At 40.0% G+C, this 23,632-nt stretch overlaps 4 protein-coding genes across 6 annotated transcripts; 1 reads left to right on the top strand and 3 right to left on the bottom strand.

Annotated features, from left to right (window-relative positions):
• Window positions 1–5,034: 5,034 nt before the first annotated feature.
• Window positions 5,035–10,328, top strand: LOC306917887 (uncharacterized protein). 3 transcript variants are annotated; one of them, XM_079496002.1, is made up of 8 exons: window positions 5,035–5,425; window positions 5,839–5,874; window positions 5,982–6,293; window positions 6,454–6,762; window positions 7,159–7,473; window positions 8,088–8,237; window positions 8,405–8,483; window positions 8,952–10,328. In XM_079496002.1, exons 1-7 carry the CDS (start codon window positions 5,392–5,394, stop codon window positions 8,446–8,448), a joined length of 1,200 nt encoding a protein of 399 aa, XP_079352128.1. In that variant the 5' UTR covers window positions 5,035–5,391; the 3' UTR covers window positions 8,449–8,483; window positions 8,952–10,328. The 3 variants fall into 3 exon arrangements, with proteins under 3 accessions (XP_079352128.1, XP_079352129.1, XP_079352130.1); XM_079496003.1 differs by having other exon boundaries at window positions 8,936–10,328; XM_079496004.1 differs by lacking the exons at window positions 8,405–8,483; window positions 8,952–10,328 and having other exon boundaries at window positions 7,159–7,478; window positions 8,088–8,233.
• Window positions 10,329–10,568: 240 nt separating this feature from the next.
• LOC306913871 (uncharacterized protein) lies at window positions 10,569–15,984 on the bottom strand. The gene is made up of 7 exons (XM_079490684.1): window positions 15,693–15,984; window positions 15,255–15,353; window positions 14,705–14,742; window positions 14,558–14,583; window positions 14,415–14,465; window positions 14,257–14,310; window positions 10,569–11,435 (listed from the first exon to the last, which is right to left on the bottom strand). Exons 1-7 carry the CDS (start codon window positions 15,775–15,777, stop codon window positions 11,201–11,203), a joined length of 588 nt encoding a protein of 195 aa, XP_079346810.1. The 5' UTR covers window positions 15,778–15,984; the 3' UTR covers window positions 10,569–11,200.
• A 304-nt stretch (window positions 15,985–16,288) lies between these two features.
• LOC306935637 (uncharacterized protein) lies at window positions 16,289–17,410 on the bottom strand. The gene is made up of 5 exons (XM_079518742.1): window positions 17,200–17,410; window positions 16,971–17,040; window positions 16,810–16,879; window positions 16,616–16,717; window positions 16,289–16,494 (listed from the first exon to the last, which is right to left on the bottom strand). Exons 1-5 carry the CDS (start codon window positions 17,390–17,392, stop codon window positions 16,390–16,392), a joined length of 540 nt encoding a protein of 179 aa, XP_079374868.1. The 5' UTR covers window positions 17,393–17,410; the 3' UTR covers window positions 16,289–16,389.
• A 2,373-nt stretch (window positions 17,411–19,783) lies between these two features.
• Window positions 19,784–21,579, bottom strand: dnase1l1l (deoxyribonuclease I-like 1-like; the record flags this gene model as incomplete). The annotated part of the gene is made up of 8 exons (XM_079490741.1): window positions 19,784–19,888; window positions 20,097–20,193; window positions 20,355–20,512; window positions 20,664–20,776; window positions 20,865–20,986; window positions 21,065–21,151; window positions 21,248–21,336; window positions 21,436–21,579. The coding sequence occupies 8 exons, from the start codon at window positions 21,577–21,579 to the stop codon at window positions 19,808–19,810; spliced, it is 891 nt and encodes a 296-aa protein (XP_079346867.1). The 3' UTR covers window positions 19,784–19,807.
• Window positions 21,580–23,632: the final 2,053 nt, after the last annotated feature.

Raw genomic sequence — 23,632 nt, 5'->3', positions numbered from 1 at the left:
AGGTGTTGATGCGCACATCTTTCCTTAAAACCAAAAGAAAGAATAAAAAAAGATGTACATGTTATTTTTGGTTGGTTGCCCATTTAGAGATTTCCCCCCCCAAAATATACTTAGGCCTATTGCATTGCAAGTATAACAAAGATAAATGATGAGGAAAAGACATGCATTATAATACATTATAAAGAGCCAGAAAGGGGAGGTATAATAATTACCACATTACCATAGACAAGTTACAGAAGTTGAAATACACTATTAATCAAGAAAAACACTTGAAAGAGTTGAATAAGCCACTGTGTTATTAGAGAACCGAAGGTATGGAGCCCATATCTCCATGAAGAGTGAAGCATACAGGTCAAGTATTCAAGAGTAAAACACTCCATAATCATCCTATGCCAACTAGTTTTAGTATGAGCTTTGTCACTTATCCAAGACACATTTTTTCTAGCAGCATTATGCAAGGATGCAGTGCTAGCAACAATAGTTGCATCTTGAATCGGTGACCCAGAGTCAAAGACTTCATATGTAACACCACACCCAATGTCTTGCATATCTTGCAAAATATCCATCAAATATGCCTGTATTTTATGACAAGATCACCAGAGTGTAGATCTCTACCGAGATTTTACATTTAAGGCACATAGACGATAGCGGTGGGTTCATATAGTCTTCTATTAGGAGATATTTGCAATCGGTACAGGATTTTATACTGCTGCAGTCTATCATGAGTGCACACATACATTTTCTTTACCATTTACAGAATATTATGCACAATATTTGTCCTCTATCAATCCATCCACCCACCCACTCACCTACCTACCTACCACCAACTTTAGTTTTTTTCAACCAAGGTTCATGTTTTAGGTTGTTATTAGAGAAAGTAAAACATGAGTGTTCATTTTTCTTCATTTGCTGCTTTCTTTCGTTTTAGGGATTTTAGCATTTTTTGACAGGGGGGCGGGGGCATTCGAGCATGGGGCTAAATATGTATTTTTTTACAAAATTTTAGAGCGATTTATTTTTTTATTATTTACTCTAGTCCTACTAAACCCCAAGAAATTCTGGCCACCAAAGATCACGAGATCTACTGAATGTGTCAAACTGCATATTGAGCCTATAACACACAGGGATGGGGCATCCCCCCAGTAGGCTACCTTCACATTCAGTAGATCCTGTGATCTTCTGTGGCCATATGTAATTTCCTGGGGTATATTAGGACTATAGTAAATAATCAAATAAATAAATCGCCATAATATTTTGTAAAGAAATACATATTAGCCCCATGCTCGAATGCCCCCGCCCCCCTGTCAAAAACCTCTAAAATCCCTAAAACGAAAGAAACCAGCAAATGAAGAAAAATTAACACTCATCTTTTACTTTCTCTAATAACAACCTAAAACATGAACATTGGTTGAAAAAAACTAAAGTTGTCCTTTAAGTACCTACCTACCTACCTACCTACCTACCTACCTAGTACCTACCTACCTACCTACCTACCTACCTACCTAGTACCTACCTACCTACCTACCTACTGTACCTACCTATGTTTTTGTTTTCAAACAAAACATTAGCCATTTCAACCCTTGTGGGCCGATAAACATTTCCACCTTAGAAGTGGTAAAGTGTACATTTTATGTGATCTTTTTTAAATTCTGTGAGTGATTTCTTTTGCTTTTTTTTGTCATCAAAGTTTTTTATTGATTTTACAATAAAGCATACAAAATACACATGACTTACACAAAAGAAAGAGACAAGAAAAACAAACAAAAAACAAAACACAACTAGCAGTCAAAAAAGAAAAACCCCAATGGACAACACCCCTCCACATTCTGTTGCTGACAATAGTGATTATATCTGTAATGTATTACCAATTACAAATTGTTAATGCGAGTGATTTCTTTTGCAATAATTGGCAATGTGGCTTTATTTGAGTATTTCCCCAAATAGCTGAACTTTTAGTTTATTCCTGACTGCGTTACTGAGGTTTGTGAGTGACCTCTGTCTGTAGTAAGGAGAATTTATTTTCTCTCTACCACACAATAATGACACAAGAGGCAATGATACAGTTTACAAGGATAAAAACCCATAGTTGTGTCAAAATAAGAACAGGCATGTTCCCTTTACGTTTCTTAATTTATTTACAAGCATTTTGTCTCATTTTGAAAAGGTCAGCAAAGTAGGAGAAGGGACACATCCGGCCTGATATAATCAGATATAAAATTAATATAATATTAATATAGATATAATAATAGTAACATCATAGCTTTCACAGCCATTGTGATGACCTCAGTGTGTCTTATTTCATCATTTACAAAAAAACTGTAAAAAAAAACCCTAAAGTCTCATATTCTTCCCTCAACTCTCCATTTTACGTGATAATATTCCCCATATCTTGACTGTAGTAAAACATACATTGTTATATACTGTATAAGATATTATAGGCCTACAATGATATTGATATAATATACACATAATATATACAATACAAGTCTTATTGATTGATTTTTTTATTTCACAGTATGCAGAAAGGGTACATTTCAAACGAATGCACAAGTACAAAAACTGTTACTTTGTGGACAATCCATGATTAAGCATTACACTTATTTACAACAGGGTCCACCATTTTCAATTCATCAGAACATTTAGAGACGTACAAATATACACTTCTATAAAATCATCTAGGAAATCATATAAAGAAATTAAAAAAGGGAAATACATGTACAGTATGGGGAGAAACGCAGACTTAATTTACAGGGGCCAGTTTCGAATTGCAGCTGTCCATAGTTGCTCTTTGAGAGCGTTTTTGAAGGAGTCAAGGGATTCACATGTCTTAATGGCTGTTGGTGTTCCACATGATGTTAGTGGCATAGGAGCTAAATGAATTTAATCCCTTGTTTGAGCCGAATCTGGGTATGCACGTGGTTTGTTTCACGTGTGCATGCAGTTCAGAATCTGAACTGAATTCTTTGTTCCTGTTAGGTAACAACTTTGTTGCACCTGCCTTCATGGTGGTCATAGCTGAATGGGTATAGAGAGGCCATCTGGAAATGTCAAAATGTCCCTGGGCAAGACCCTTAACCCCTAACTACTATATTATTAGCACCTACTGTTAGGATGGGTCAAATGCAGAGGTACAGTGTGTGCTTAGTGTGATCTTAATGTACTTACAGACAATTTATTGATTTTTCTTTACAACATAGTATTTTCAAAGCAATTATTCACATATATTCCCCCCCCCCCCACAACCCCATGGCAGCACAAATACTAAACAAAATCTTCGAAGAAAATCAGGAAATGTCCATAAATACAAAACAAATTAAAAAAAAGATAATAATAATAATAACAACAACAACCACAAAAAAACACATTACATACAGTTAAATCTGTTTACATTGTTGACTCTGCATGTGGGAGAGGTGTTTACCCAGTGTGCATCTGTTTTGCAGCAGTGTCAGAATTCTGGCATCTAGAATTCTTTAAAGGTCGCTGCAATGGCTCTATCACTGCTGTCAAATGTGTCCAATTCTGGGCCATCTGGACATTTACTTACAGGGTTTCCATCAAGTGACCTGGGTGACTTTTGCTCATAGATCAATTTGTTTTCAATTGATTTACAATAACAACACCGGTAGGCCTACAATAAAGCAAAGAATAGGAAAAATAGATCTTTATTGTCATTGTAACATGTACAACGAAATTAAAAGTGCCAACCGATATCTTACCAGTACCACCCATATTAAAACACTTAAAACAAGGTTTCTCAGGGTGCAGTGATGCTGATGCAAGAGGGGTGCCTCAGAATACTTAGGTAATATTTAGAATTGATCAATATTACTTTAGTTTAACCACTTAGACCCTCTAGTCTAGATTTTGGGATACAGACCTGGGTTGCATTGTACTTGCACGACGTACAATCTTTTTCGTTATTTTTGGTTGGGTTTTAATAAAAAATGCAAAGTATAAAAAGTTATTTTCAATCTCTCCTAATCTGGAAACAGATATATTCTGTCCAGTTTTCCTTGTGTCATTGTATATGTTATTGGGGGAAAGATTTACAAGGTGGGGGGGGGGGGGGGGGGGGGGGGCAAACAAAGCAGTTGACCTTCCCAAAACAAACTGGTCAGGCTCCTACTTGGCCTCACCCCCCGAACCCACCTCACCCCTGCCCACTTTGACAGGCTGGAATGGCTTAGGGTCGACGACAGAGTACAGCATCTTGCAATGGGTCTGGTCCACAAGATTCGATACACCACCAAGATGTATGTACCTGTCCAGATACTTCCTTAATGTTAACAAAGTCCACACCCACAACACCAGAGGGAGTGCAACGAACCATGTACAACCCAGATTCGGCATAAACAAGGGACTAAATTATTTCCGCTCCTATGCCACCAAAATGTGGAACGCCCTACCAACAGTCATTAAGACATGCGAATCCCTTGACTCCTTCAAAACCGCTCTCAAAGGGCACCTACGGACGGCTGCAATTCGAAACTGGCCCCCGTAAAATCTGAATCCCCCCCACCGCCCAACCCTTTTTCCCCTCACTGTATGTTTCTTTTCCCTTTTCTACCTCCTTTATGATGAATTCCTGTTCTGTTCTTTGACTATATATAAGTGTCTATTTGTACGTCTCTAAATGTTTTGATGAATTGAACAAGGTGGACCCTCTTGTAAACAAGTGTAATGCTTAATTTGGTCGTCCACTCACAGTTAACAGTCTTTGTATTGAGTTTGTGCTTGAAATGTACTGTAATTCTGCAAACTGTTAATAAACATTTCAATCAATCAATCAAAAACCCAGAACCACCCCTGACCTTAGAAGTCCTTTAAACCAGAGCTACCCTGACCGTTAATGGTCACCTTTGACGCGTCGCGTCCTAGGCTATTGCTTTATGTGCATTTGCATTACTGTAAATACACTAGAGACGATTAAATCCCCACACACATACTGTAAATCACTTTGTAATCTAATTTTACCTGTCCTCGTTAAGACAGAGGGACGGCCGAACACGATGACGTCACTGCGACGCACCCGGAGGCATGTTGATAGTTTACTTTTTCAGCGCGATGCTGCTGGATGATGCCTGGATGGATCCATCCATCATGAGCTTCCTTGGGCTGTGTAGCAGCCGCTACTTTAGTGCATTATAGCGTGTGGATTTATTCCATCCATTCTCGCTAAACTGTCTATGATGCCAGATATTAGATCGGCTGGTTAGCTGGAGCAGCAGAGCTGTTAGCCGTGTTAGCCAGCTAGTACGGAAGCTAATGTGTTTTGCATTATAACCTTATTTGAGAAAACCCGCATTGGGCAGCTGTCATCATTATCATCATCATCGGTGATCATCGTCACCATCCCACCCATCCTGCGGTCTAATGGAAGGGTGAAAGATGCTGAGGATTCTCCACATCCTTTCAGTATTAGGTAAGAGCTTGGCTGGGTGGTTAGCTATAAGTTCGCTCTTGAGCTGTTCTGATTACGCAATGCCCGTCCCCGTCTATTACATGCTGTAGCGTCGTTTAACGTGACACCGACGCGACATGCACTCACGAGTCACATACCATAGGAAAGGGCATGCATATGGAAACAGAACTTTATTTACAGACAGTCCCACACACACAACTGTAGTTGTACATTCCATCCACGTAAGGTCCAGGGACTACAGATGGCATTTGATGTTTTCTGTAGCCAATTCTGGGACAGTTACTGAATTGTCCATTGTCTCTGCTATATAAACACAATAACGTAATGGTGAGAAAGGACTGTATGTCATTTAATTATACATGACCGCATGATAACATTGCTATTTTTCTTCTGACCTTCCCACCCACCTATAGGTTTTGTCCTGTGGGATGGAATCGATGCTTCTGGTGGTAAGGAAATTGGAATTCTACATACATTTTACAAACATGTACAATATCTATATTCATTTCTGCCCTGTCCTGTCCTGCTTCTGAGAGTCGTGTTCTCTGGTCGGCAGACGGCGTGCGTGTCAGACTGGTGAATGGGGACGAGTGCTCGGGCAGAGTTGAGGTACTCAAGCACTACCAGTGGGGGACAGTTTGTGACCGTGGATGGAACTTGGTGGATGCTGACGTGGCGTGCCGAGAGCTGGGCTGTGGTCTGGCCGAGTCTGCCCTTCAGCATGCGGCATTCGGTCCGGGCAGTGGGGTGATCTGGCTGTGGCATACGCTGTGTTCCGGACACGAGACCAGTCTGACAAACTGTGCCACCGTCCTCCACAGTGAACACCACTGCACCCACAGGAACGATGCAGGAGTTATATGCTCGGGTGAGTGCTCCCAATTGCTTTGATATTCAGAAGAATGATGACCATGATATGGGACTTAATATATTGTATTGTTTGTGTTGAACTCATTCGACGCAATGCACAACACAGAATCAAAATAAATTCAGACAGTGTTCTGTATTTAACCTGGATCTGCTTCCAGGTCCTCTCTTGTTACCCTCCCTCTCCCTGCTGACGCCCAACACCGTGTTCGAACGCGGGGAGTCTGTTCGCTTCAGCTGCACTGTCCCACAGGGTCGGCACCTGAGTGACTTCCACCTGTACAAGCACAGTGTGTCCACGCCACTGGTGACTCAGAGAGTGGACCAGAGCCAGACCAGAGTGGAGCTGACGCTATCTGAACTGGAGACTTCCCACCAGGGCAGCTACAGTTGTCTGTACAGGATCAAGGGCAGCTTGCCATCTCAGTTGCTCAGCTCTCCTCCTAGCAACTCCATCAACATCACTGTGGGTGAGTCATTTCTGCACTGTAGCCTACTATGTAAGGGTGAGAACATATATGGTTCCATTGGTGTGTGGAATAAAAATGGGCCAGCTAATTGCAGAATATTGATAGTCAACATTGCTCAAATAATAGTTGGTGTTGCTCAATACAGATTATTTAACTTGCCAGAATACCTTGTATATTATACATTTTAATTGGGATAGAATTCTGCCCGTCACTTATCACTTATGTTCCAAGTGATGGCCTCTTGTCTTAACCTTAAATTAAGTTTATTGTCACATCACAACTTTTCATCAGGTATTAAATAGTGGGTGAAATTACTTTGTGCAAGCGTGCCACAAACTCCAGTTACATTTTCTTAACTGAACAACAGACTAACAAACTCCACTCTCCTGCTCACAGTGGATCTCCTGACTCCCCAGCATTGGTACAACACATCCTCTGAGGCCCCGGCTGGCTCTGTCATCAAGGGGCATAGTTTCAACATCACCTGCACCAGCCAGCAACAATACCCTGGAGGCTCCTTCCAGCTCCGCCTCATTCGCTCCAATGGCACTGTTCGCCAGTCCCTGCCCGCCCTCACACCCTCTGTCACGTTCACCTTCGCCAGTGCCCAGAGCTCCAATGAGGGCTACTACTACTGCCAGTACCGGGTCCAGTTAGGGGGACGTACTTTTGTCTCCAGACAGAGCCAGCCCCTGCCTATATCCATCAGAGGTGAGGTACTTACAGAGAGCTTACCATACTTAATGCAGTTGATATTTACAAAAGACTGTGCGCAAAATGTAGTTCCTGGTAAAGACATTTAATTACTGTTAAACAGTCAATAAGCTATTGACACATTCTTGTGGTGGACAAGATTTACTTACAGTAAATCTCAGAGGGTAGACAATCAAATTAATTATCCACTTAAAGTTTACTTGACTGGATTCCCAAGGACTCTAAACTTGGCCCCCTCCCATAATGGCTTATTTGTCTGTGTTCTATGTTAATCCATTAATGCAGGCTGTTTTCTCCATCAATAATGGTAGTGATGGACAGTAGTGTAATGTCTGATGTTAAAAGTAAAAATATTTAGGAAAATATTCTACTCTATGGCTCCTAGACATGGACACTTTCAAAGAAACTAGAGAAACGGTTGGATGGCACTTACACCCGCCCTCTAATGAGAGCGCAATCTGTCGTTCCCTGATGTCATCGCTAGGGACACATGCATCAGTAAGCAGGAACTGGGGATGGCAATGAAGGACCGGAAAGTCTGGCGTGGCATTGTGAAATCCATGATCTCGACCGCGGTGATGATGTAATGTCTGTGGTTTTCCTCTCCTCAGACCCAGACCCAGTGTTGAGTCCCATGGTGGTGAGCTGGTTGGTGTCTGGTCTGATATTTATGGTAGCTCTTATCGTCATCATCACCATAACCATAGTGCTGTGCAAGAAGGAGAAGAAGCCTTCTGAACTTGAGAGGGAGACCAGAACCTGTAAGTTATTAATCATTCGTTGTAGTGTCATGGTTTCCATTTGAAAATGTGTTCTTTTTGTTAATAAATTGATATGACTTATAAATTAGGCTTAATCTACATAAGACGAGTTAACTTTTAGCTCTCCTTCAGCATTGACTGAATTCAAGGTTTGGTTTATTCTACAGGTGTGGATAACACTTACGTTGCCTTATCCATTAATAAGATTTGATGGGGATGTGCAAACCACACTGGAGACACCTAAAGGTATGGCATTGTTTACGTTTATTCATAGTAGCACATAGTATCCATGTGAATACCAAACGAGTCGCCCCTTTACCAACTCGCCCCGGGCGTACAGCCGGCGGAACTGCGCAGCCTGGTATTCCTAAAGTAAATTATGCTTAAACGGTTAAACCTAACCTTATTCCTAAACTTAACCTCAGTAAAACTATGCCTAAACCTAACCCTATACCTAAACTTAACCCCAGTAAAACTATGCCTAACCCTAATCTTATTTCTAACCTTATTCTCAGTAAAACAAAATAAAGAATACAAGAACCGCGGCACCGAGCGGTCGGCGTGAGGTCGGCGGAAAAGAATCCGAGGGGCGAGATGGTTTAAGGGCGACCGTACCTGATACCATCCATGCATGCTCCACTGAATGATGTTGTATTTGAGTATTCAATATTGTGCAGAAGTAGCTCATTGCAGTGTAGACTTGTGTTATTTCAGCTTAAGAACCAAGCTGCCAGCGAGGATGACCCTCTGGAAACAGCGGCCACTGACAACCCTTCTTGGCTTGGTAAGGAGGGAAACATAACCATGTTCCAAAGAACCAAACAGCTTCGTCTGTAACTGTTGGAAATGGCAACGGCACAAGTTGGAACAAGACCTTTTAAGGACAGTCCAGATAAGGCACAACTCTTTGCTGACCTCTAACGTAAACACTAACCCTCTTCGCCTCTTCATACTACTGTACGTTTCAGTACTGGCAAAGACTGGATCCGATGATTATTCTTAGTATTATGCACTGTATTATCTTCAAGATCTTAACTCTACCTAGAGGCTACACAAGACTATGGGTTGGAGTCACCATTGGACATGCTAGACTTCAGATTCACTCAGGCTTGGCTACTACTAGAACCCCAGATGTAGGGACTAAAAAATACTATTGGTACAAAAAGCTTGACTGTGAAACGTGTTCCTCAGGTCACTGTGTATAGACTATGTATACAATTTCTTTTTAAAATGATTACCAGGTAACACTGTAATGGCGGGCGCCACTAGCTTATTATGTCCTTGCTTCCATTGATAAATTATCCTTAAAGGATTAGGTGTTTTATACTTTTTAGTAGCCCTTCCATGCATTTTTGCAGTCATTGGCAGTTTGTTATTAAACATGTAAGTGTTTAATCTCCGTTAAACGGAGATCCTTTCCATTACCAACTGCTGGTTTGCTTTGGAAAATGGCACGGTCGTTGTAATTGATGTTTTTCTTTTTCATTTTTGTACAGCTAGTTTCAATTTGTTTCAATTTAGGCCTACCGATGAATAGCTTTTATAGATAATGTAGAAAGTGGTTTACATCAATTGGCTGCCCTTTCTGTGAATTAAACGGAACGGAATAACTGGTATTCTCACTCAAGTTTGTATACAGTACCAAGTGATCGATGTGATCTTACTTAGAAACCAAGCCCTGATAAAACAACAGAGAAGAGGGTGAGTACATGATCAATATAACTTACATTAAAAAAAAAAAAATTGCACCTAGTGGCTAGAGTGTACTCTTGTGTATGAAGAACATTTTTCCTGTCAGTTTACTGAATTTCCCTAATGTATAGGCCTGCAGTATTTCTTGTATAAAAGATTTTTTGGTGCAGCATTGTGGTTGGCTGGTCATTGGAACACGTGATACTGACTAGTTTCACATGCGGTGACATGACAGGGTATGCTTTGGGGGTACCTAGTTTTACAGGGTATAAAAACGCTGCCTTTCTACAAGGACGGGCCTGCTGTAAAGATGTCAGGTCTGCTACTGCTCTCTGACATTATGGTGTGGCTGATTTGCGTGGAGTACCAAATAAATGCTGATGCTTGGGGCTTTTGAAAGTCTTTGTATTTGCCTTGTCACTAAACATTCCCAAAAGTGTCGTCCATGAATGATTAGAGGGGCCGCCTGCCTGGGAAACAGAAGGTCCCCAGTTCACGTATCGACCTATGTGTCAAGTGTCTTTAACGCCTTTTTTTCAAGGCGTTAAAGTGTCAATACACTTTAACGCCTAACTTCACCCTGGGTGACGTTAGGGTAACCTAATTTCACCTCATTTTAAATCAGACAAACAGTATTAGTCATCAGTATTAATCAATTTTAATTTATTTATATTTTTAATCTTTCCAACAACACATTGGACAAAAATTGTAAGATTATACAAAGAGTGATCTGGGGAAAAATGAAAGCACTAGGCTCAAATACTGTATGCATATGGTACGGCAAAAACAAATACTGTATTGAGAAATCAGTGCAAATTATCCCCCCCAAATAAAATCAAAGTATCTAATACAAATGTTAAGGCACTTGAGATCCGTTTTGTAGGTGAACGACCCATCATCATCCACATATAATTTCACTGGACATATTGTGTCAGGTTGTGGGTCATCCGGCTTCCCTGCCTGAAGTAACTCGTTGAGCCACTGCCCACCAGGCACACTCAGTCACTAGTTCTGCATTGTTCTTTAGAGATTTTGCCATGTTCACAAATTGTAACCGAACACCAGTCTAAGATTATATGAATAACACCAAAATCATCAAAGTCAATAACCTGTCATTGCATCAACAATTATTAAAGGCATGCATTATTTACACAGAAGTGCTACAAAAATAAACAGCACTTATTAATTCATCACAAATGTTTCATAAAAACGGACATGTCACATATAAAGATGAACAACAACAAAATACCCAACACACTAAAACATTTAAATCAATCAATTTGTTTGAAAGGTTCACTATATGATGCCTCCATGGTGGAGAACACGTAGTAGAGAAAAGCCGCCACTGCCAAGAAGACCACAAACTGAATCCACCGAGGGATCAGACTGGACTCACGGGGTGAGACTGCAGTGTCCTTGGTAGCATCCCCGCTAGATTTCATTACTGGTGTTGAACAGGAGATGTTTCTGTATGTGGATGGTGGTGGTGTATCATAGAGGTGGCGCCTAAAAACAGGAGGTAAAAGAAACATCATGGATGGCTGAGCTGCTATAGAGTATGCGCATGCTTAAAGTGAATGGCACATCGAGTGGCAAAGCAACAGGCAAAGTGAGTTTAACATCGTTTAATGCAATCAGATATGACTTTTCTGTGTGGATGTATGGGCTGTCAAGGCCAGAAAGTCGTTTTTTGCCACTCAGTAGGTGTTCCTGCATAACTTCCTGGTTTGATGATGTCACACGCATACCCTCTAGTCTATTCCAAAACAAAATAGTGCATAACTAGAAAAAGTGCCCCTCAGGGCACAGGTCTCCACCAGGCCAGGTCAGGTTGTGGCCTCCAGGTGGTGCTATAATAGGCCAATGTGAAAAGGGTGCAATTTGTTCTTGGCAAGTGGATGATTTGAGGCATTTTCTTCCAAAAACTGTGTTTTGCAAAAATCCACCTGTTGGTGGCGCTATAACAGGCCAATGTGAAAAGGGTGGGATATATTCCTCATATCAGCCTAGTAGGAAAGTGTGTGAAAGATTTCACGTAAATTGCACGCTGCGTTCATGATTTGAGGCTTTTCGTTCAAAACGGGCCTGCATACTTTGAAAGCCAATGTTAGTCAATTAGGATGGAATATATCTTTGGATGGAAAGACGCCTGTGTCTTTCCCCCCTTTGGTAGTTTTCAGAGAAGCCCGGGAAGAGGAAGCAGCCAGACCAGAGATGAGATAAGAGCTAAGCAGTCGAAGAGATCGAGGACTGCATGAGTCCATCTTTTACTGTATATGGAGAGGGAGGAGTTCTCCATCTTTTGCCGCCGCCGGCGGGTTTGAGGCCGATGTGGGGGTGACACCTATGAACTGATGTCTGCTGGCCCAAAGCCAATCTGGGTATCCATTGGCAAAACAAAGGAAAATACTAGATCAAAGCTAACCTCTGTTAATTACAATAGACTTATCCCGCTACCAAACATGACAGGTTGAGGTCAAAGAGAGTCAGTAATCATAGAAACTTAATTTACTGGAGAATCATCACATTTAAAACGTCACAGTTAAGATATTACTGCAGTACAGTAGTAAACACCATGACAATGACATTCTCAGATCACAGAATATAATAGCATAAGCAGTTTACTTTTAATCCCCATTTGTTGTTCTCCCCTTGTGCTTTGGTTAGGGCCAATACTGTGGACGCATGCACTCAACATGTTGTAAAGTTTACAACAGAGGGGAAAGGAGAGAGGGACCATCCAGACTTTTCTGTGAAAGGGCACTATCTAGATTTGTTGTCTCTTTAAGTTGACTTATAGACGAATTCAGAAACGGGTCTCATGGTCGCAGTTTACGTATTTCCTGTAGGTGGACTCGACATAGCTGCGGGGTTTAAACCCTCACCAGGCGACCTCTTCTACTACAGTAAACGGTAGAGTGACTGATGTTAGTCTGCCTCAAACGTTACTCTTTTACCTACCTCTTACATTGAGAGCCCACGCAAAACTGCCCAAAATCACTTTCACCTAGAAACTCCATTCACATTTTTTATAATTCAGTTGACTGTGGAGACACATGCTGGAACTTTTTACTTTGAAATGTTTTATAGTTTGAGTTATTTAATTTAAACGCCAAATGATTGTTTTGATTTTTCTGATTTTGTTTAATAATAAAAAAAAATATATATATATATATATATATATATATATTTTTCCAAAGACGTCCACAGACGTCTTGGGCTATGCACGTGCGGTAATACCCAGGACGTCCACAGATGTTTTGGGCACAAAATGTGTTAACACTAACATTACAAAGATGCCCAGAACATCGAGATGAACCTGTTTAGTTTATGGCTGCTCCAACAGTAGTGGCAACATTCCAAAAACAAAGAAGAAACCGGAATGTCGAAATATCCACCGCGGGGTCTGAGACCAGAGCCATTGAGTAATGGTTGAGACGAAGCAGTGAAAGGTCCTGAAAGATACATAACGTCAGTCTTACCCAATACCCAATCTTTCTGTTTTATGAACACAAGGCTGCTGTACTTTATACCTCATACTTTAAATGCTTAGTATGAGGTATAAAGTACAGCAGCCACATCATCTCGATGTTCTGGGCATCTTTGTAATGTTAGTGTTAGTAAAAAGCAGGTAAAAGAGTAACGTTTGAGGCAGACTAACATCAGTCACTTTACCGTTCACTGTAGTAGAAGAGGTGCACCTGGTGAGGGTTTAAACCCTGCAGCTATGTCGAGTCCGCCTACAGGAAATACGTAAGCTGCGACCATGAGACCCGTTTCTGAATTCGTCTATGGAGCCTTGCATGGGCCTTTTACAATTGGTCAGTGTCCGGCCAGAGTGCAGGACTAAGGATTTACTTATCTCCAACAATTTGTAAAATTGGGTAAACAAATCACATCTTTGTCAATGTCCATTTTGAAGAGGACAGGTCGGTCTTGATATAATTATAATATCGATGCCCGATATCCCGTTACATCGCTACAATGCCCTACTTCATCATACAAGTGTTGCACAAAAGTAGTGAAAATAGCAGATCTACACATGACGTGTCGTGTTGTGATGATCTTGTAGATCGGCTATTTTCCCAATAAAATACAAAAGAAACGGTTTGGATATAAAAGGTTTCCACCTAACAGCAGTGAATTATTTAACACAACATAAGAGTTATTCTTTTTTTAGTAGGACTAACGTCTCCAGAACCAGACTGTATTGTGGAATCAAATGTATTGTGTATACAGTACATTGTACTGTATTCGAGTCCCGACATGTTGATACAATAGTGTGAATCTCATTGAGGAGTCGGACTGCCTTAATTGTTACACTTACTCATCGACATAATCCCTTCCACCGTATTCAGACCGTGAGCTGGAATAGGATCTCCTGTTTGGAAGAGAAGTATATAAGTATAAGAATGTTTTTATACTGCTGATTAATTTAGTGAAAAACAATGATTGTACCAATCATGACTTGATAAAAGGACTTACTCATCGTCAAACTCCCTCTCAGTGTATTGCGGTCTTGACCTCATGTAAGGTCTGTGGATAAATGTGATTTATTTTTAAATATATTACACAAATTAAATATCAATAACAAATGTGAACCATAGGATTAAATTGGGAGAACTCACCTGTTTTCCAAACCGTCATTTCTAACCTGCAAAATTGGCAATATTTATAATGAATGAACATTGAACTGTATTATATGACTATTCAGTCATATAATACATTTTATTATACCATGCATATTCATAGAGAGCTAATTCATAGATACTTACTGTAGGTAACTTATATGTGACATAGGTGACTTCCTCTTCTGAAATGAGGGCATGAAAATAAGGTCAAACGTGGAATTAAATGTTCATGTTCAACGGGTATGACTACGTTCTAAATTCATTTCGCTCCTATTAGTGGAATATGCCCTACCAACGGTCATTAAGACATGTGAATCCCTTGACTCCTTCAAAACCGCTCTCAAAAGGCACCTACGGATGGCTGCAATTCGAAACTGGCCCCCGTAAAATCTGAATCCCCCACACACACCTTTTTTCGCTCACTGTATGTTTTCTTTTCCCTTTTTACATCCTTTATGATGATGATTTCCTGTTTTTTGGCTATATAGAAGTGTATATTTGTATGTCTCTAAATGTTATGATGAATTGAACAAGGTGGACCCTTTTGTAAACAAGTGTAGTGCTTTATTGGATCGTCCACTCACAGTTAACAGTTTTTTGTATTGAGGTGTGCTTGAAATGTACTGTAATTGTTAATAAATACTTCAATCAATCAATTGTAAAGTTATAATCGTCATGACATGTATGTACTCACCCTCTTCTCTGTAGTATGTTTTATCAGGGCTTGGTTTGGCTTTTTTCTCTTTGGTCAAGGCTTCTCTCAGCTTCTTTTCATACAGACTTCTGGTACTGACTATAGTATAAAGGAGTGACATATGCAATAATGTAGTTAACTGAATAACGTGATCTTGTTGTAACTCACTATAGTTCTGGAAAAAGTTGGGTCTTTTGGTAAAAAATAAGATCCTGTCTGTGTAATTAATTAATTGAAGCATATGTGACAGACAAATATACAACTACTACTACTAAAACATAATGTAAACTAGTAATAATCAAAAAGAAAGATATGTACAGTAAAGGCGTCCGGGCTGGGGCTTACTTTAAATAGCCGTGTTAGCCTAATGTTAACGTTAATTAAAAAATGAGCGCTAAATTTAAGAACAAGATTTAAATTTCAAATCGACCAACTCACCGACCACAGGACCGTGTTTTATGCCATAATCGTCAAGCATGTGGCGTATTTCTTCATCGGACTTGCTACTCAACGAGGAGGACATGGTTTGGAGGTTTAGCTTCGATGTCTGTTTTTGAAGCTAAAACACCTATGTTGTTCAAATTGTTAACGGCTTCGTAAAGACAACAACGTTGACAGAAACCGCCCACTGCAACAGATCGGTGGTGTTCGTTTTGTAGAACGGAATGTTAAATGTGACTGTCGGTCAGAGATTAGGGATTAAAACCAAACGCTCCCTTCGCCTGTTTACTTGAAATACATTTCCTTTCCGCTTCCGCTTGGATGGACTGGTTTTTGGATGGATGCTGAGCATAGAGATGGTGAGCAGCGTCACCTGCTGGCAACAAGACTGCAACACATAACTGTTAATCTATTTTTTACATTAGACACAAATGACATCATAATAATAATAATAATAATCAGACCTTTATTATGAAAAACGTGTTTGTATACAGTAGATTGTATACATTTAATTCACAAATCAGAATCAGCTTCACATAGTCACTCACATCACAGTTTTACACAAAAGTGGGTGAAATTAGCTTTTTGTGCATAGTTCCCATATAGTTTCCAATCCCTTTACCAAATGTGCTCCCAATACATTACAATGTTTTTATTTATTTATTATTATTAGAAACAAATAAGCTAAGGCAATTTAGCTAAGCCAGTCTAGTTGGTTGTTGTTGGCCCACCAGAACATCAATAGCCCCATCAGAACCACCAAGCCCATTTGCAGTATCAACTTGAGTATGCCAAGACACTGCAGTAAAAATGACAGAGAAGTTGAAGGCATTGGTAGGCATCTGTCATTTGGTGAGTGAAAAGGTTAGTTTGAAAAACAATGATTTGCATGTAGCATCAGCCAATGACAATTAACACACCTTGGTTGTTCTGTTGAGAGTTTGCACGTTTTCCGGTAAGAGGTGTGGGGAATAAGGGACATTGTTCATTGTCAATGCGTCAGAATCGGGCTCCATCAGCTCCTGAAAGAAGCAAAATCGTTACGTAGGCGTGTGTGCGTACGAGTGTTCACAATTCACAGTATAAACTATTCACATTTCCATGATGTACTTACCATATCTGTTTCTCCAGAGCTCTGCAGGTCTTCCCCTTCTGTGGAACTACCAGGTGATTCTCTACCACTGCTGATGAGTTGAAAGCACATTTGACCGTATGTATGGCAATTCATCTTTAATTAATAAAGGAAATGCCTGGCTTCCTACGTACAGTACTTACCTGTCCGAGTCATAGTGAATGACCTCAGACAATAATGGCTCAGAGCAAAACTGAACTTTTATTTTCCGCCCTATAAAACCATGAAAGAATAAATAAATAAATATATACTCTGCTGCATTTAATAAAATTATGTAAAAGCATACAAGAGTTGGAAAATATTAGTCGAACTCTCTTCAATTTTATTATCTCATGAAAATGTTCATTGTTTCTCTACTACACTCACGCCTACCTGTGGAATTCGCCCCTTCACTGTCATTGTAGAAATTGTAGAAAGCCTCAATTCTCTCCTGCTCCTGCTCCCAGTTCCTCTCTTCTTCATACTCGTCATCTCTAAACTCTCCTGACTCTGTGATTCTCAAGGCCTCATATGCATCGTTGAAAGAAAAGCCATCGTCCACAGACTCTTGGTTGGGAGAGTGCATGGTTGTGTGAGTGTTATCCCTGAGCTCCTCCTGTGAAGAAATCACAGGTGACGTTTCTTCTTTTTCTGCATCTCTATTTCTAAGAAGTTCAAAGTCCCCAAAGGTCGATGCGACCGTATCCAAATAAATGCCCAAACCTGCTGCATCTGTAGCAGCAAATTCACCAGAGATGCCCATGCCCCCCCTGACAAGCACAGCTGTGCTTTCACCTTGAAGGTGAACATCATCCTTTGGTTGATTATAGTTTTTGGAATCACGGTAATTGCATTCAGTGTTCTCCCCGTAACCTTTCATCACTTGGACATCATCATCACCATAACTGTAGCTGTCACACTCGGACAGAAGTTGATGCCCCATAATGCTGTAATCTTCACTGTTATGTTCATGCTGAGAACCACAGTCAAATGTTTCACCTGACGTCAGAGATGTTGTTGTTTTTATTGTTTGAATTATTGTCTGCTCTTCAGTATAGGTGTTATCCTTTGTTTTTAGGCATTTAGGTGCAGATATCCCATCTCCAGTTTCATTCTCTGTCAAATATTTGTCACTCTCTATTCCTCCCACATTGTCTATCTCTCCAGCCGGCAAACCTAGAGACACGATTCTTGCCAAATCAGCATTTATCCCTGTCCATCCAGCATCCGGATCCTGGTCTTTCCTCTCAGCACTGAGAACCGATATAATCTCTGTCAAAGATTGTCCCAAGTCTCTGCTCTCTTTTTTGCTCAGTCCACTCTCAGAAGTATATGGCGGTACGTGCAATTTGCTTTCTTCGTTATACCCTCCATATTCCATATACTCACATGAGAAGTCGGAGAGGTAATCTGCAAAGGTCTCACCTGCTTCTTGGTGGTCATCCCCTGAGAAATCCTTGATTTTGTCTATAATAATATCTTCATTGTCATCGCCAGTGATGAGGTCCTGAAGAGTTTGTGTTGATATTTCAAGGGGACACTGGGTGAGTAAATTCACTACCTTCACTTCATCATTTGCGATTTGTTTGCCCTCACTCTCTGAATTACTCCCAGTCCTGTCACATCTTTTTTTCAGCCCACTGCCCCGCATGGGGACTTTCCCAATATAGAACTGACTCTCATCGTCATCCTTGTCACTCTCACCTTGCTCCTCATTTCTAACTTGAGGATTTGCAGTACCATCAGGGGCTGGAGGTTGTCCCTCAGTGAGAGTCCCGTTCTGGTTATTGTCCTCCAGGGATTCTTTGCTACAGTGGACAGCCATAGACAAACCCAGTTTATTTCCCAGTCCAGTATCCTCTTCCTCTTTATCTTTGCTGGACTCAGAATATCCATGTACAAAGTCTTCATCTGAGCTGTAATATTGCTCTTCTGGTGTGTTATCCATGTGCATGATACTAGACTCCTGTGCCTGTGGAAACCTCTTCATCCATTTTGGAGGCAGCTTCCTCTTCATCATTTTCAGCTATGTTTGTAACTTTGTATGAATAGTTTGTGCGCTAGACAAAGTTATGGTTTGGTTGGTTGCTTCCTTATGCTGAACCTCTTCTTTCTCTGTTATGTTTTCTTTGGAACTGTTTGTCTCTGCCCCCTCAAACCTTTTTATTTCATTAAAATCTAAAGTCTCAAAGTCCAACTCTTCACATATGGTCCGAGTATGGTGGAAGAGATGTAAGAGGTAAAAAAAACATTGATTACTTTTGTAAAATGAGGAACTGAGTTGAAAACAGCCAAGCTGTTTTCCTTACCTGAAAACGTATCACCATATAGATCTGCAAAGCTTTGCCCCATTAAAAAAAGGAAAGTGTAATGAGTAAAGCATATGTTGTAGGAGTTAGCTCAGGAAAAACGGCAACTGAATCCTCAAATAAAAGATTTTTCTTATGAGACACTTCTTTGTACAAGTCTCTTGAACTGCCAGAAAGGAAGAAACGGCAACATCTGTTGTCACAGCTAGTGGCTTCCTGTCTAAAAGAAGACGCTAAAAATGCAGAACAAGGATGACGCTGGATGGAAATTAAAAAATATATAAAGAATACAAACATGATTAGGTTTATAATTATGTTCTTAACATCTCTGAAAGTTACATCGTATATGTTCTTTTTTCCTTTTTTTCTTTTGCAGCGTGGAAACATTCTGTACCTCTGAGAACACATACTGTAGTTATGTCAGCTTTGATGTGGTTTTAGATTCAGATGCACAACACAAAAAAAACCCAGCACACATACATATTTCTTTCATGCTGAAACAACTGATATTTATTAGCCTCTGAGATGACAGAGATGACTGTAGAGTTCTTATGGTGAATTAGTTTCAACAATCTGATTCTGAAAGAACAATATTCATAGCTGCATTAATATCTATTATAAAAAAAACACATGAAAAATCCAGTTAAAATCCAATTAAAATAAAATGTTGGGCGTGTTGATAGCTGACTGGTCTACAGCTCATGGCGGAGGAGGTAGCGATGGTTGGGTTTGAGGTCAACTTCTACAGGGAAGTGATCGCTTACCTCCAGAGCCTAAAATCCAGTTAAAGGAAGAAAGTCAGTGTTCATGAGAAATAGAGTTAACTTAAGATATCTTTATTTATAGAGCACTTATCGAAACAAAGTTTTGATACATTTCCATATCTTTATTTATAGAGCACTTATCGAAACAAAGTAGAATCAACAAATAAAAAAAAGTACAGAAAATGATAAATGTTCTCTGTAAACAGAGCAAGTTTACCTCCTCTTCAGTTAAATGGTAGTTCTCTTTAAAGTTGAATGGTTGAGCTGAACCTGGGACTATACTGGAGAAGATTTCTTTTCCATGGACAACAATCCTGTTAAGGGATAAATTAAGGAAGCATATTTTAAATGCACAGCAACTAAGTAGTTGTGATAATCTTAATACAATATGGACCAGTATGTCATTGTGCATCTTGTGAATACTACATTTAATTGAACACTTAATCATTCTGCTAAAATGGCACCCATCACTGACCTATCATAAGCACAGTGTGTTTTCTGACGAACAGTAGTATCCTGCTCATCTCCAATCAGCCAGCGGAACTTGGGGTCACTCCTCAAGCGGACAGCTCTCCATCCCTTGATGGTGACATAGCTGCAACCAGCATTGAGGTCCCCTAATATGACCACGTTCTAGGTAAGGGAAAGAGGTTAGTATAAAATAACTAACATTTACTCATGTGTTGTTACACCACATTGAATCCGAAACCCATATAAAGTTATAAGCTGTGATGCTTTGAGGGTAAGCTATGGATCCTAAATTAAATGTGGTGAATCAACTCACGTCTGTTTTCCACTTCTTGTAGATTCCTTTGAAGACGGTGTACAGTTCATCCATCTCTTTCATGGCTTTTTTGGGACAGGTATGCTGACCAATCAGGACAAAATCCTTGACCACTGTGAAAGAGGTACATGTGTAACACACCATGAACAATCTGCTATCCTTTTCCCAAAACACTACAGATATTTTATGAATGTCTCTTACAAGTGGTTGGAGAATGAAAACGAACGATGAAAGGCTCTCTGGAGAAGACGTCTGTTTCGTTGGTTCCCTCCCCTTCTAGTTTAGGGTACTGGTAATGCTCTTTGACCTTTAACACATTGTCTCTGGTGACAAGAAGACACATAGGTGAGGAGATGAACAGCTAATCTTTTGTGTTCATTATCCTCATTTGATGTATTTACCTGTAAATATAGACATATTGCTCCTTGTAGGTTTTCCTCCCAAGCCTCTCACTTTCCACGTAGGAATAGGAGTTGGATTTGTCAAACCTGGTGATATATAGATGTAATTATAGCTGATGATGGAAGTCTACTATCTATATTATATGAGACAGAGATGTATATGAGACAGAGATCAACTGTTACCTGTTGAGGTCCTTCACCAGTGTTGGTATGGCTTCTCCTTTGGAGTCTCGGACCTCTTGAATCAGACATAAGTCACACCGAGCGAGGATCTTGGGCAAGAGAAGCAAATTACTTATTGAGTGTGAATGTCATGTTAGCTGGTCTAAGTCGTGTTTTGTTGAATTAAAAACAAACAATAGAACAAGTACCTTTAGTAGAATCCCCATAACCTTCTGATTGTTAACTTTTGCTTCTCCAAAACTCTGGACATTGAAAGCACAGATTTTCAGGGAATGTGCGGTGTTGCACAGACACAGCCCCACTAAACACAGCAGGAGAACTGGAGGCCTCATCTTGCAGCAGGTAATCACACTATAAATAAAGTTGAAGTTTGTCAAGACTCAAGATTCCCATTTTCATCTTTTTCATCTCCACCTGTACAGCCATTTGCCATTTCATATAATTTATCATGAAATAAATATATATCTTTACGATAACAGGTTTTATTTAATAGTGCAGCCTTCACTTTACAGACTCTTACCTTAACCGCTGGATTTCCAGGTAAACTGACCTCAGACCAGAGAAGAACCATCTCTTGAATGGATTGTGGTCTATTTGGGGAACATACAGGTAAACCTGGGTGAAAGACAGTGGGCAGGGATCTGTGTGGTGAATATGCAGTGTCAGTAATAGTATTCATTGAGAATGGAGCTTTATCTAGAACGGTTAAAACCACAGAATTCATTGAACAATAGGATCTGTCCCGTTCAGAAGGTTCAGTCAGTGAGGGTTTGAGGGATTGTTCTCCAGGTGTATCTGATCAAGCAACAGAGGTACTGGTATATTATTATGACATTTCTATGTCAAATTTGTATGAAACCCTGCAACATTCTTGTCAGTTCCCCATGCAGAACCAGGGAGGATTCTACCACAAAGTAGTGTTAATCATCAACGGTGGACTCTAACGAAGTACATTTACTATATTGTACTTAAGTATATTTTACTTTATTTGAGTATTTGTATTTTTCGATATTCCACTACATTTCAAAGACAAGACATCTACATTTCTGTTTTCTTCTGGAAAATAAGATGTTTTTCAGAAATGCACATATGTGCTTTGTAATTTGTACTTTTTGAAGTATTTTTTATAAAGCATGTATCAACATCAACATCAGATCCTCTGTAGGTGAAGATAACCTGGATCCCTTTTTTCTAAAATTATCTGCACCTTTTATTGTGGATCACATTGCTTTTATATTTAATTTGTCTCTGTCATCAGGTATAGTCCCCAATGTTTGGAAATCAGCACATGTTGTCCCACTGCACAAAGGTGGTGACAGTAATGATCCCAATAACTACCGGCCAATTTCAAAACTACCCTGTCTCTCAAAAATGTTGGAGTCAATAGTAAATAACCAGTTAAAACCATACCTTGCACACCAGTCAATTCTAAGCCCTCATCAATCTGGCTTTAGAGCTAATCATAGCACGATCACAGCTGTCACCCTAGTTCTGGATCACTTACTCACAGGTTTAGACAAAAACAAACATGCTGCAGCCATTTTTATTGACCTCGCCAAAGCTTTTGACACAGTTCACCACTCCTTACTATTAGATAGACTGCACATATCAGGCTTTGATACAGATGCCTGCAACTGGTTTAGGAATTATCTGTATGGTAGACGTCAATGTGTTAGGATGGGTGATGGACAATCTGGGTTCCTACCAGTCACATCTGGCGTACCACAGGGTTCCATTCTAGGTCCTATCCTATTCACTATATATATCAATGAAATAGTCTCCTCACTATGTGATTGTCAAATTCATCTCTATGCCGACGACACAATTTTATACTGTACCGCTGACTCCACTGTACTGGCCATTGAAAAACTACAACTCGCATTTAACTCATTACAAAGCTCTTTTAGCAATAAAACAAAATTCATGGACTTCTCTAAATCAAAAAACATAGACTATTCTAATCTCCATATCACCACCACCAATGGATCAACAATAGAAAGAGTCTCGGAATATAAGTATCTTGGTATATGGCTGGACGACAAATGCAATTTCAAATACCACATAGATAATCTGGTTAAAATACTACGTCAAAAAATTGGCTTCCTATACAGAAATAAAGCAAATTTTCCCAGGATCTGTAGAAAACGGATTATTGAAGCCACATTTCTATCCGTACTGGACTATGGAGACATAATCTATCATCATGCAGCTGCCTCCACACTCAAGCCACTGGACTCAGTTTACCACTCGGCTCTGAGGTTTATTACTGGAGACAGCTATGATACTCATCACTGTACCCTTTATGAAAATGTAGGCTGGTCTTCTCTGACTGAAAGACGCAATAATCACTGGTACCTCTTCATATATAAAGCCCTGGTCGGGAAA

This window comes from Electrona antarctica (genome assembly GCF_951216825.1).
Source record: "Electrona antarctica genome assembly, chromosome: 2".
Taxonomy (NCBI): domain Eukaryota; kingdom Metazoa; phylum Chordata; class Actinopteri; order Myctophiformes; family Myctophidae; genus Electrona; species Electrona antarctica.
Note: the sequence above shows the minus strand (reverse complement) of the source record. Positions and strands in the feature narration are given on the sequence as shown.